The 12,990-nt window shown below is 45.7% G+C and overlaps 1 protein-coding gene across 1 annotated transcript in view; it reads left to right on the forward strand.

The window, feature by feature from the left end:
• LRRK1 (leucine-rich repeat kinase 1) overlaps positions 1-12,990 on the forward strand; it is a 73,866-nt gene that overhangs the window by 56,198 nt on the left and 4,678 nt on the right. Inside the window, exons 23-30 of the mRNA XM_010011361.1 lie at positions 419-668; positions 2,089-2,255; positions 3,212-3,409; positions 4,074-4,351; positions 4,539-4,733; positions 5,531-5,682; positions 7,285-7,402; positions 8,711-8,827. Coding sequence (XP_010009663.1) covers positions 419-668; positions 2,089-2,255; positions 3,212-3,409; positions 4,074-4,351; positions 4,539-4,733; positions 5,531-5,682; positions 7,285-7,402; positions 8,711-8,827 — 1,475 coding nt within the window. The remainder of the gene's footprint in view (positions 1-418; positions 669-2,088; positions 2,256-3,211; positions 3,410-4,073; positions 4,352-4,538; positions 4,734-5,530; positions 5,683-7,284; positions 7,403-8,710; positions 8,828-12,990) is intronic.

Consider the following 12,990-nt stretch of genomic DNA (forward strand, 5'->3'; position numbering starts at 1 on the left):
TCCACTGCACGGTCGTGCTCTTTAGCATGCACAGTGATCCCTGTATGCAGCACACAGACACCCAGCACGTAGGAGGTTCTCTCCAAAGCTCTATTCATATACTTGGAGTTTCTACTGGTCCTGAATATATTTTCTCTGCAAGCCTGTGTGTTACCTGTGACCAAAGCAAAGTAGCTGTTAAGTTATGTCAACAGTCCTGTCTCCTCAGTAGTGTCCCTGCTATCTGTGTACAGTTTGGAAAAAGCTCTTTTCTTACTCCAGTCAATACACAGCAGTGGTAAACTGCTGCTTTCATGAGTGTGTGACTATTTTCAACCAGTGGATCCAGGTAGTGACTGCAGACATTTGTATTTGGAGCTGTTGTTCTTTCTCAGTTTGTGTGGGTTATGTTGTTGTTTTCTGTTTGCTTGCTTCGAAGCACTCACAGCCACTGAGAGTGATGGCACGTTGCTGATGGAGCAGTATGTGCCCTGCCACATCTGTGCAGCTTCCAGGCTGGAGGAGAATGAGTGTGGCGAGAGGGCAGAGGATGTGCAGTACTTCAACATGGAGGACTGTGTCCTGACTGCCATTGAACTGGACTACATCACATGTCCCAACCACCCTGACATCCCCGTTTCTCTCCAAGAGCTGGTCCCAGAGCTTTTCATGACAGATTTTCCTGCCAGGTAGTGTTATTTAATAGCCTTTGATTAAGTTTCAGTGTACCTCTGTAATTCAGTTGGATCTTTTTCCTAAATAATCTCTGCTAGAGGAACATACTGACCACAGGAAACATTCATCCGCTCTTAATCCCTGTTCTGGCAATTCACCCCAAACTGCACTGCTGGTGGTCGCACACTCACTTAGACAATCACTGTGTGCTGACCCAAGTCATCACTTCAGGGGGTCCTTTGAGATCACTGTGGTGCAATACAAAAGTCCCTTTTTAAAGCCACAGCCGTCCTGCATTGCCCAGTATTCTGGCCAGAGCTGTCTGTAGCTGGAGCTTTCTAGGATACCAGAAAAGAGATTTTAATATGGCAAAACCAAAAGGAAGTGCTGCAGCGTCACAAGATTGGCACTGAAATTGCCTTTAGTTTTAAGAGCTTGTAGGTGAGTGAATTTAGACTCCACCAGAGAATTCACACTGAGTCGAGGCTCCTGCTTGGCTGAGGGCTGTTGGATGTGTTGTGGTAGTGTGGCAGTTCTGAACAGCTGAAACAGCTCTTCCCTACCCACAGCAGCACTGCCAAATCTTTAAGAAGCTTAACTGCATTCCCAGATGGGTTCAGTCTAACACCCCTTATTATTTACTGTGTAGAGCAAGAGACCTCCTGACAGCAGGCAGGACAGGATATCAATGTCTCTTTTTGGTTCACACTCTCTCAGACCTTTCTGTGCCCAGTGCAGAGCCTTGAGACCTCTAGACCAAACTGTGCCCTTTTGGCTGCTGTCAGAGTCTTCTATGCTCCCACTGGCCCCTGTTCCTTGCTTGGGGTCATTTCACTGGGCAAACACCCCATCAGCTCATCACGACAACTCTTCTCACAGTGCTATCTCCTAGAGATTTATTTGACGGGTATGAGGCGAGTGGAGATGTTTGAAGTGTGAACAGCTGTAAAAGTAGTCTCTGGAAGTGTGGGGAAGTGATGAATTGCAGCCTGGGAACAGCTAGCTGATTTGAATAATCAAGTTTTCAGAGTGTGGAGCTGTTCATAAACATCCTGTCCTGCCTCAGCGGAGAAGAGAGGGAAATGAAGCAAAAAAATCATTAATGCAGATAAATGATACAAATATCTGTACCTGTGTCATCTTCTTGGAAAAGGAGCTTATATGCTTTCCAGATCTGTTTGATTCTTGTGGGATAAATTAGTAAAAAGACTTTTTTGCTCATTTGCCCACTTCTTTCTGCTAGAAACCTGTTGTACAACACGAGCCAGCATAGAGCACAATGACATGGCCAAGGTAGTTTAGGTGGTCCAGTCCTCTCAGTAGATAAGACAAGAACCAATTAGGGATTTGTGGAAATGGAAATCACACTAAAAACATGATTTTACAACATCTTTGAAACTTTTTAATTAAAAAGCCCCAATCTCCTTTTGGCAGACTGTTCCTGGAAAATAGCAAACTGGAATGCAGTGAAAATGAAAACAACGTTCTTGGCCAGGGTGGAAGTGGGACCGTTATATATCGGGCACGATACCAAGGAAAACCAGTGGCTGTGAAGAGATTTCAGATTAAAAAATGCAAGGGTTCTCCTGCTTCAGCTGCAGGTACAGTACACGGAATCAGTGTTGGGAATCAGCTCTTGCAGCCTGCAGTCCCAAGCTATGACCAAAGAGCCTTTGCTCTCCGAAGTGCTGGCAGCACCTGTTTAAATACAGCCTTGAGATATATAGCAAAATCGTTGTGTATCCATGGAGGAGGAGGAGGGTGCATCTTAGAGTTCTTCGTGAAAGCAATGAAGGTCCTTGGCACTGCTGGAAGCATCTCTCCTGCAGGGTGGACTCAGGGTGCCAAGGCAGAGCCCTTGATCGGGGTGGGAAGCAAGATTTCATCTCCTGTTCCCAAGCTATTTGGCAATGAGAAGTGTGGATTTGCATGAGTTTGTACTGAGGACTTGTGAGTCTCTACCTTTGAATAAGTCTTTTGCTCCATCTGTGCCAGCAGCTACAAAAAGCAAATTGGAAATCCTCAGGCTGCCAGCTCCTCTAGGCAGGGACAGGCTCTCGTACTGCACATGCTGTCTGTCAAGCCCAGATTTCCAGCTGAGCCTCAGTCCATGGGCAAGGGAAGGGAAAAGTGCCTCACTTCCCTCATTTTTGTTCCTGAACCTCTGAGCTGTGGATCAGCTGCTGTCTCAATGACAAAAAACCTTTGGAAAGACCAGACCTGACTGAGCAGCCTGTGGTGTCCTGAGGCTGCAGGGCAGTTAATGTGAAGGGTCCCTCTTCTGGCAGGGGAGCTGGGGAAAGGTAGGGAAGACTCCTTTCACCAGAGGGTTTGCAATGTGACATCCATACCCAGAGAGTCCCTGCTTTAGACAGCACAGTCCCTTCCAACCCAAACCATTCTGTGACTCTATGATGCAACTTAAAGCCTTGCTGTTGGTGTAACACCACAAGCTGCCTTCCTCCTGCAGCATTTGCTCAGTGATTAGCACCTTCCAAAGAGTTTCTGACTTGATTTCTCAGCTGGGCAGTGAGAAGGGGATTGTGTGTCTTGCCAGATACTATGCTGAAACACCTTAGAGCCATGGATGCCATGAAGAACTTCTCGGAGTTTCGCCAGGAAGCCAGCATGCTCCACTCACTGCAACACCCCTGCATCGTCTCCCTCATTGGCATCAGCATCCATCCTCTCTGCTTTGCCTTAGAGCTGGCCCCCCTGGGCAGCCTCACCACTGTATTGTCTGAAAACTCCAAAGGTAAAAGCAGGGTCTCCCTCCTGGGAGAGCTCACTCTCTGAGTCATGATAGTGGCAAATGGTCAACAACATTTAAATCACTGCCTGATTTACTAGAGGGGATTTTTTTCCAGACTAGGGGAAGTGGGAGGGATGGAATTGCTCTTAAACCGTGCCTTGGGGAACCTCTAAAAATTGATGCTCAGGATTTTCAAACCTATTTTGGAGACCTGGATTTTCAATTTCTCTGCAAATTAAAAAGTGCATCTCATTTCAGTGCTGCATGGGTAGTGCTGTGTTCTTTCCCCTGCAGATGGGTGTCTGGCACTCTAAATCCTCTCATAATTATCTGTATTTCCGTCACTGTCAAATGAATGACACTAATTCCAAGATAGGTTGAGGCCATCTGACCCTCTTGGCACCTTGGCTTTGTGTCAGCTTTCAGCCAGACACTAATTTTAACCAGAAGATTTAGGGGTCTAGAAGTGAAAGGGTTTAAAAAAAGAATCTAGTAGAACCGTCAGGCATGTAGAGCAACACGAAGAGTGTCACTTCACATCGTGGCATTGAGTGATGTTTTAAAAGGTTGTTAGTTACTGCTCTGAGTTTAAAAGAGAAAGGAGGGGGTGGAAAAAAGCAGTCGTTGCAATTACAAGAACTAAAGACAGGCTGTTCCTTTGGTCCAGGGTCTTCCTTTGTGCCCCTGGGACACATGCTGACACACAAAATAGCGTACCAGATTGTAACAGGTCTTGCCTACCTGCATAAGAAGAACATCATCTTCTGTGACCTGAAGTCAGACAACATTTTGGTGTGGTCCCTGGACGTTAAAGAGCACATCAATATCAAACTCTCCGACTACGGGATCTCCCGGCAGTCGTTCCATGAAGGCGCGCTTGGTGTGGAGGGCACACCGGGATACCAAGCTCCTGAGATCAGGCCTCGCATAGTTTATGATGAGAAGGTAACTGTGGTGTATCCATGGGGGCAGCTCCTGTGTGACAGGATGGGTGCTGGCTTCATGCACGGGGTGAATTCCCTTACACATGCATGGTGTGCAGCACTGGCTTTCCCATTGTGGCCTTCCTTGCTCTCCTCTTCTCCCACCAAGGGAGGTTTGCCTTGTTTTTTCTCTCTGTTTCTGGCTCTAGGTGGACATGTTCTCATATGGGATGGTCCTGTATGAGCTGCTGTCTGGTCAGCGGCCTGTGCTAGGACAACACCAGCTCCAGATTGCAAAGAAGCTGTCTAAAGGGATCCGTCCTGTTCTTGGGCAGCCAGAAGAGGTGCAGCTGTATAGGATGCAGGCACTCATGATGGAGTGCTGGGACACTAAGCCAGAAAAGGTAGAAGACAGCCCTCGTGACCAGTGTTTTCTGGTCTTACAGCTACAGGGATCTGGCAGCTCTCTTCACGCAGGAGAGCTGAGCGTGTCCTTGGTTCTTTGCCCATTTACTACTCCTGCTGATTTGGCCCAGAACTGCTCTTGACTTAAATGAGAGTTTTATGAATGAAATGGTGGCAGATTGGTGGCCTTAGACACGTGCAGTGACATGAAGGTCCCTTGATGTCAATGGCAAATAGGGTATTGATTTCACCAGGGCAAGATGTTACCCATAATTTCTAGAAACGCCTACAGTATTATACTGTGGGTGTAACTACAGAGACTTCCAAAACCCTGAGATTGTGAAAGGCAGTGTGAGGAATAAAAGGGTTCAAAGTGTGAGAAAAGCATGATGCTGCATTATGGTTTTCATTAATTACAAGTTGGTGTTTAATAGCTGCCGTCCCTCACACAAAGGTCAGCTTGACTCACAGCTACGAGTCGTGGCAGTGGGTCAGCTTCCAAAATTCATAAACCTGGAGAAATTGATCCATAAAATGTGTAAGAGAATCATCGATCAAACCATGGAATGGTAGAGAAGAGGTTTGGCTTCAGTGGGATACAGAGGATGCTAAAACGGATGAGGTGGGATTTCAGAGGAGAATTTGGTGCAGATTTGAGAAAGCAGAAGTGTTTATTAAAGAAAGCTACTTCCTGGCTCTCCAGCTTTAATGGATAATAATTCATATGATTCTTTTATGATCTGGACCTTCAGCTGTCTTGTGTGACATATGTCTTTCTCTTTTCCTTTCCCCACAGCGTCCACTGGCCATTTCTGTGGTAGGACAGATGAAAGATCCTACCTTTGCAACATTTATGTACCTGCTATCCTGTGGGAAGCAGTCCTCCTTCTTCTGCTCCCAAGGACAGGATTACACTGTGGTGTTCTGGGATGGGAAGGAAGACACCAGGTGAGACAGCTCATATTTGTCATTTCTTTCTTTTTTCTTTTTAAGTAAAAATCCTTCAGCATCTTCACTTAGTGCCTCTGGGAGGGAGGTAAAGAGAAGGTGAAAGTGAATTTGGGTGAGTGCCAAGGATACGGTGAACACTGTTTTCCCAAACTCTTTTAATTGTGAACAGTGGTTGCTTTATAAAGGCTATTTAATGAGCTTAACTCTGCTTCAGTTAATACGAGGAGAAGCTTAGGGCAGTGTAGTGATTCACACACACAGGGTGAAGCATTTGCACATGAGAACAGACATGTTCTGCCTTTCCTAATGAGGCCATTTAACACTAAACCTTTCCTAATTGCGACTGCAGTTCCATCTCCCTTCTGCAGAGCAATTAAGCACATGCTTAAATCCCATTGAAATCATCAGGAGTTAACCACATGCCTGAGGCTGTGTGTGCATCCAAGTGTGTACTGCCAGTAAAATGTGTGCTGTACCAAATAGGCATGTGCTTAAAATGTTATTAAATTGTGACTGAGATGATGGCATTTTGCTCAGCCGTATGTGACCCATGGCTACTTAGGTTTCTTTTTATGGATGTTACTGATTTTTATAGCCTCAGTCTTCGTTGGAAACATTCACAAACTGATCTAAATTTTATATTAATGTGTTCATTATTTGTAACCATTAACCTAATGGGAAAGGTACGTGATTTGTTTATGAACAATCTGCTTTGCTCTTTGTGGTGCCTGCTCAATCGTTCAGTGCAGAGAGTACAACTACTCCTGCTAAAACTGTTGAAACACATGGGACTCACAGATGTACTTTGAATGCATGGATGTTGTCCAGATATTCACAGCAATATATCTCAGTGGATCTGCTTCCTGACTGGACAATCCACTTGCTGGAGGCTGCTGAATAACAAATTACTTATATGTGACAGATTTCAGGCTGTGTAATTGCTTGTGCCACAGTTGGTAAAACATCTGGGGCTCACAGATGTGGGTGTGAATACCCAATTATTGTTCAAACACGCAGACCCAATAAACTTCCCAAACAAAATACTTGTAGTGACAAAAATATCAATCAGTCATATTTATAAATCATTTTATCAGGTTACAGGTCTTTGCTCTTATTTGAAAGAATCATGCTCTTCTCTTTTACGTACTAGAATAAGTAATGAAGCCAGATAATACTAAGGCAGTGAACTTGGAAAATGAGCACATATTCTCTGGAGAACCTAATGGGCAAGATGGGCTAAGACCTCACAGATATTAATAGCTATTAATAGCTAGTAATACTGCTGTTCAGCTGGAGCTGTTTGTCTCACAGATGAATTATAGTAACCACGTAAGTTCTCCTCATTCATTTCCACACAAAGTCGGGTAGCTGAGTTTAAATCTTCACAGAAACAATTGCATATCTGCCCCCTGAGGAAGACTTGTGGCATGTCTGTATTTCTCTTCCTTTACAATGACCGTTTGGAGGGTTGTAGATCCTTACAGCATTGTCCACATCTGGACAGTCATGTTATGGCTTGGCCAAAAATGCCAGGTACTGTCCTGCAGCAGTGTGCAGGCTGAATGCTGGCTATAGGGCATTGTTATTTGCTCCTTTCAGAAACTACACAGTGGTGAACCTGGAGAAGGGAGTCATAGAAGTGGAGAGGATGAGCTGCCCAGGAATGAAACTATGCTGCCAACTCAAATTTCAGAATGCCCTCTGGGCTGCCACAGAGGTGAGTGTTGCTTGATTGGAAGTGCCCTGCTCAAGAGGGGCCTCATTAGAAGAGACACAAATGAAGAGAAAGAGCTTATTAAATTAGTAAAGCTGAGAGTGTTTGAAACCATGGGCGTCTGGGATGAGCAGTGTGACTGCATCTGCTGCCTTTGGGTGTATTGTTTCTACATGTCAGACACCTGACACCTAGATCAAAATCGTGCCTCCTGGTGCTCAAAGCAGTCGTGGGAATTTCAGCTTTCCAAGGCAAAACTCTCTGGTCTGTAGCATATCTGTACCCAGGGTTTCATCTGGGAAATGTCCTTCTCTGTAGGCGATAAAGGGAAGCAGTGAAAGAAACCATGCATGTAAGGGTGGGGTTTTGAAAGAGGCCTGAGGGATTTGAAAGTTGGTGGGAAATGGGTACCCGAGTTTTGTGTTCACCATGGAAAACTGCAGCTAAAATGATAAGAGAGAGAGAGCATGGCTGATGTGTCCCTCAGAGCCCCCATCTACCCATCACAAAGGGCTGTGTTAAGTGTCAGCCAGCCCCAACGCAATCATTTGACACAAACCAAGTTAAAAATAGCTGAAGCAAACTGAAATGTTCCTGAAGTTCAGTGTTTCAGAGTGGGAAAGAAGGCCACACTTACTGAATAAATAATTTGTGCTGGTTAACTCACTCCACCCTAGCACAGGTGCTGTAACTGAGTGAGAATATAGCTCATTTTTCCCCATAGGCAAATAAGACATTTTGACTTTTTCTGTTCCCAAAAGGAGGTAAAGTTCAAATATTCCTCTTTTTTTGTAACAAGCATTATAGAAAAATTAGAATTCAAAAATCTTAAAGCATTTTATTTCCTTCTTTTAAATCAAAATGAAATGTGCTGCTATTCCCTTAACTGGGTGCTCAGTTTAGTAGATTTATGAGGTCTGGAGCAGGTGTAATTCCACGTACAATGTAATACTGGCTTTCCTTGGATTGACAGATTAATGCAAAATAACATACAACGTGTTTCAGTTGTTCTGGCAATTTTGGGATTTGTGCAGTCAGGGTGGTCAAATGCTACTTTCAGATGTGGTGATAAAACACCTGTAACAATGATTTTGGTGGTTTTTGGATAGCACATACATTGCCCACAGCTCATTCTGGGGAAGGTAGTACCTGCTTTCTACCCTGTGATCTCCAGGGAAAGCAAAGAGAAATCCAGGCTTTGGATATCAAGTAGAAGTTGTTTGGGAACCAGTTTGATCCTGTTCAGGTATTAAAACATGAAAAACATGAAAGATGATTGAAATTTATAGAGCTTTGTGTGCTTTTTCGCAGGACCAGAAGATTTCCGTGTATGGGTTGCAGGGCATGTGCCCTTTAAAGATGCCACAGAAGTGTTTAGACACTCCTGCTACTGTGAGCTGCTTTCTAGTAATGCCTGTTGTCAAAAAGGTAAGGAGGAACCTAAAGGAAAAGGGGCATTAGTGGGACTAAGCCAAGCTGCCAGAGTTTGTGTGGCTCGTTGTTAGCTGGTGTTGGGCTTTGCAATGCCCAGGAACATTTTGGCAGTGCAAGGACAAGGCTTCCAGGTTTTTGTGTCTCTGCCAGAAGAGACAGAGGTGTGGGCAAGAACCCGAGTCAGGGGACCACAGCTGACACTTCCAAGCCTGCTGGGAAAGTGGTCAAAATAGATCAAAATTCCTCTGCAAGGAAGTTTTCCAGCTGTGTTTCCACATCGCTGGAAGACAAAGTTTAGGCTGATCAAGCAAAGCAGAGAGGACATGAAACAATAATTAGAATGGAGATTTGTTAACTGCTGATGTAGGGTTTGGGTGTATCCTAGGTCTGATAGCCACTCTTAGTGTGCATGCTGTTGTTTATGAGCACAATCATCTTGATATATTATGTAGGCACTTCTTTTTTGGCTTTGAATGAGAACACGTGGGTAATAGCTCGTGTGGGTAATAATCTAAAAGATAATATGGATAATTACTCTTGCAGGTAATCAAAGTTATATATTATCTAGTTCTGGCATTGCTAACATCAAGTTACTGGCAAGAGAAATGTGACATGACTGCCTATTGTGGGCAAGTCTTGGGAGATGTATAAAAACTGGTTTGGGGCTAAATTACCTCCGGTTTGCTTACAGCCACCTCAAGTAAAAACATATAATTATGTTCCAACATTATTGGTGGCTGTGTAGTTTTTGCAGGTACCAGCAGACTGGTGTGTGTCTAAAAGCTCGATATGGAGCAGCTCTCAGAGCAGCAGCGGAGCTGCTTTGTGCCACAGGCCCGTTCTGAGTTACTGCCCATTTCTGGCTCCGGCTGCTGCATCGCTGCAGACTGAATCCGAGGCAGATGGTTAGTGTAAGGTGCACTGCTGCACTTCCAAACATGGTGTCAGGAGGACTAAAGTAGGGCATAGATGTGAAGTTGGCAGAGGGGTGAGTTTCACCCGCCGGGAGGCTGCATCTGTCGGTGTTCTCTGGCTCCCAGACCTGGACTTTCACTTCTGATGTGCAGGGCAAATTTCTTTTTCATGCTGCCTGAGGTTTTGTCCAGGACAGTTGAACGAGTCTTTTGCTTTCAGCTTTTCCACTGTCATACAGCTTGCAAAGCCATTCCTCAGGGGTTACGAGTGGCTTTATGTCTCCTGGTTTCTATTTCCAGTTTGTGGCTTGCCTAGAAAATGTCATAAATAATGCCAGGCCCTACAATAGTAATATTGAGTCTAGACACCTCCCTTCCTCCCCCGACCCTACCCAACCTTCCAGAAATCCACATCCCTTCGGTGCACTCCTTCTTGGTTTATTGGACTTACTTTTTCCTCTCTCCTTTCTGTGAATGAGTTTGGCAGTGAAATAGCCAGAGTAGCAGCCGTAGGGATGTGCAGACCAGGTTGGCAAGAAACTAAACTGCTTTTTGAAGCAGCCAGTTCTTCCAGCAAAGCTCAGTGGAAAGCTTACAGTTGTCAAACTCCCTGTACAGCACAGGGAGCTGTATCAGAGTTATCACACAGCCGTTATTGTCCAGCAGAGAACAGAACTGCTCTCGTTTCCCTGGGAAGAAAGCCTTTAGCTGATGAGATGTGAGGTAACTTGCAGTCAGAGAATTGCCGAGGGATGTTGCTGGGAAGGGGAATTCTTTACGACTGCCTTGGGAAGACTGCTCCAAAAGAAATAGTTTCCAAAACTTGGTTTCTCATCCAAAGGAAGCATCATGGAAATTTAAAAGCAGCAGAGAGGGCCCCAGAATCCAAATCTCTCCCGCCAAGGAAAAACTCTTGTACAAGTTAAGCTTTTTTGTTGCGTGCTTTCTGTCACCAGCATCGCTGGGTTTGGCAAACAAGAACGTTCCCTTTCAGAACAAAACCCCAAACAAGCAAACAAACAGGTTAAAAAGAGTGAAACAAGATGCTTTCTGAATTGGTTTGCAGCGTTCTTACGAGGAGATGTTGAGGGAGAGAGAAACCTGACTGGTGCAAGCCTCCGGCCTCTTGCAAAAACCTGGAACACATGAAAACAAAAGCTGCATTTAAGGGCTGCAGCCTGCCGCGGCGATCGCTGCCAGCAGTGCCAGACCCCGCGGGGAAGAGAGGAGGAGGTGACCAAGGCTGGGCTGTTGGGGGCTGTATTTTCCTTACTAACCTGCTCCTGATGGCTCCAAGCCTTGCGCTGTCCTTAGCTACGAGAACAGGACGTCTGGAGCCAGCTCATCTCCTGCACATCACATCCCATCGCAGCCCCGCTCGGAGGCCTTTCTCCCTGGCACAGTGGGACTTCTGGCAGGACGGAGACTTCAAATGCAGTTTTGTTGCTGGGTGTTTTTGTTGGCTCTTTGTGGAGCCCAAATGTTGAAAATGAATTCTGAGAAAGTTACTTAAGGTTTCTGGAGGCTGCTGCCCTGCCTGCCTCTGGTCACTGTTGTAACACCCTCATTTGGAGAGTTTGGCTGGCTGCACTGGCACCTAATAACGTCTGGTGAGTTGGTGGCACCCATGGGTGGTGGCTTTTGCCGTGGTCTTCCGTGAAATGGGTCAGTTCCTCGTCTCAGGCAAGGGATGGCAGGTTGAGGGCTTTCCTCAGCATTTGAGCACTCCTCGCTTCTTGAACAGATAACGACAGTGGTTGGATAGAAACAGGTCCCAGTAGCCAAGGCAGTGAGTAATCACCACCCAGTGCATGAAATACCTTCCAGATTTGCTTCCCCCATTGTGCTGTTCCAGACATGGCTAGAATTTGGTATCACTGGTGGAGCTGGGTGGGGAGCACTGACACAGCTCTGCCCAGTAACAGTGCTGATTGCTCAGTGCTGGGGAAATCTGGCCTGTGGAACCCAAAGGCAATCTGGGTTCTGTTCTGCAGTAGCTGACACTAATAAACTAAAATCAAAATCCTTTTTAGGAAGCCTGTGCCTGGATAATTCAGTGTTTTCAGCTCAAATGAGACAAAATGACAGAGATCTCTGGAGACTTTAATAGTGGCCTGTGTCACGCTAGGAGCAGTTCAGGGCTCCGTAACGTGCATTATGGTTAATGTCAGATATTCCCTTTTCAATTTCAATTTTCCATTTTTAGTGAAGGTACCTTTCGAGCAGGGTCTGAAAAAGACTTGGCCCATTTTCACCAGAGCAATGTGGGCTGCTCTGCTTTGTTTTGTTCTGTTTTAAACAATCAAACTCCTTTCCAAAGAAAAAGTAACCCAAAACCCAGCTTGTGCAAAGCATCGTGCCATGTTCCAACCTACTGATGCAACTCCCTGGCAAAGCCACATCCAGGAGCCTTTGCACCAGATCCACATGGCAGCAGGGACATGGCACCAGACACTACAGGCCTTTTGGGTTTCTTTTAATTAGTGGTTAGAGCATTGGGACTGGACTGAGTTAAAGTCCAGGTCCCATTTCACAACTTTCCACTTGCTTCCCTAGATTTTCCCATTACAGTAAAGTTCTGCTGTGACTTGGATTAGTCATACGGGCTCAGCACACTCAGGGTTTTACTCATACTTTGTATGCAGGATAATGTCTTTTTATCCAAGACTCTTAACGAGCCTGGCAAACAGTGCTATCAATTAAACTAATACTTACCCCTGTGCTATCTGCCCTTTGATATCTGAGAGCAATTCAAGATACCGATTCTGGCCTCTGTGGGTTTAAGCAGCCTGGGAGCTGTCTTCCCAGTCTGGCACAGCCAGGATCCCTGGAAAGACACAGGTTTTCCCTTAATTTATGAGCAGCAAGAGGTGATGCTGAGCCCCCAGCCTGTCTCACTGCAGAGGGGTGAGGCTGTGCCGTTCAGCTGGTGCTGCTCTGTCTGGTTTGTTCACTTTGCCTCGCTCAGTCCAACCAGATTGTAACAACAGCAAAAAAGCCCTGGGCAAAGGGTCTTTTTATAGAATTTATTGCTCCACAGGGAGGAAATAGAAAGGCCTTTGAGGTAGGTATTGTTTTATCTGCCTCGCAGATGGGGGAGTTTCTGGTACGGACCCAAGGTCATGGGGAGTTTTACTCCTGAGAGATTAATTTCCCAGTCTGTTGAACAGCTTTTGCACCGCTGCGATGGGCTGGAGGAGTCGGAGACCCGGCGAGCCGTGTCCTCCTCACCGGCTCCCCTCC

The sequence above is a fragment of the Nestor notabilis genome, unplaced genomic scaffold (assembly GCF_000696875.1).
Source record: "Nestor notabilis isolate BGI_N333 unplaced genomic scaffold, ASM69687v1 scaffold26353, whole genome shotgun sequence".
In the NCBI taxonomy this organism is placed as follows: Eukaryota; Metazoa; Chordata; class Aves; order Psittaciformes; family Psittacidae; genus Nestor; species Nestor notabilis.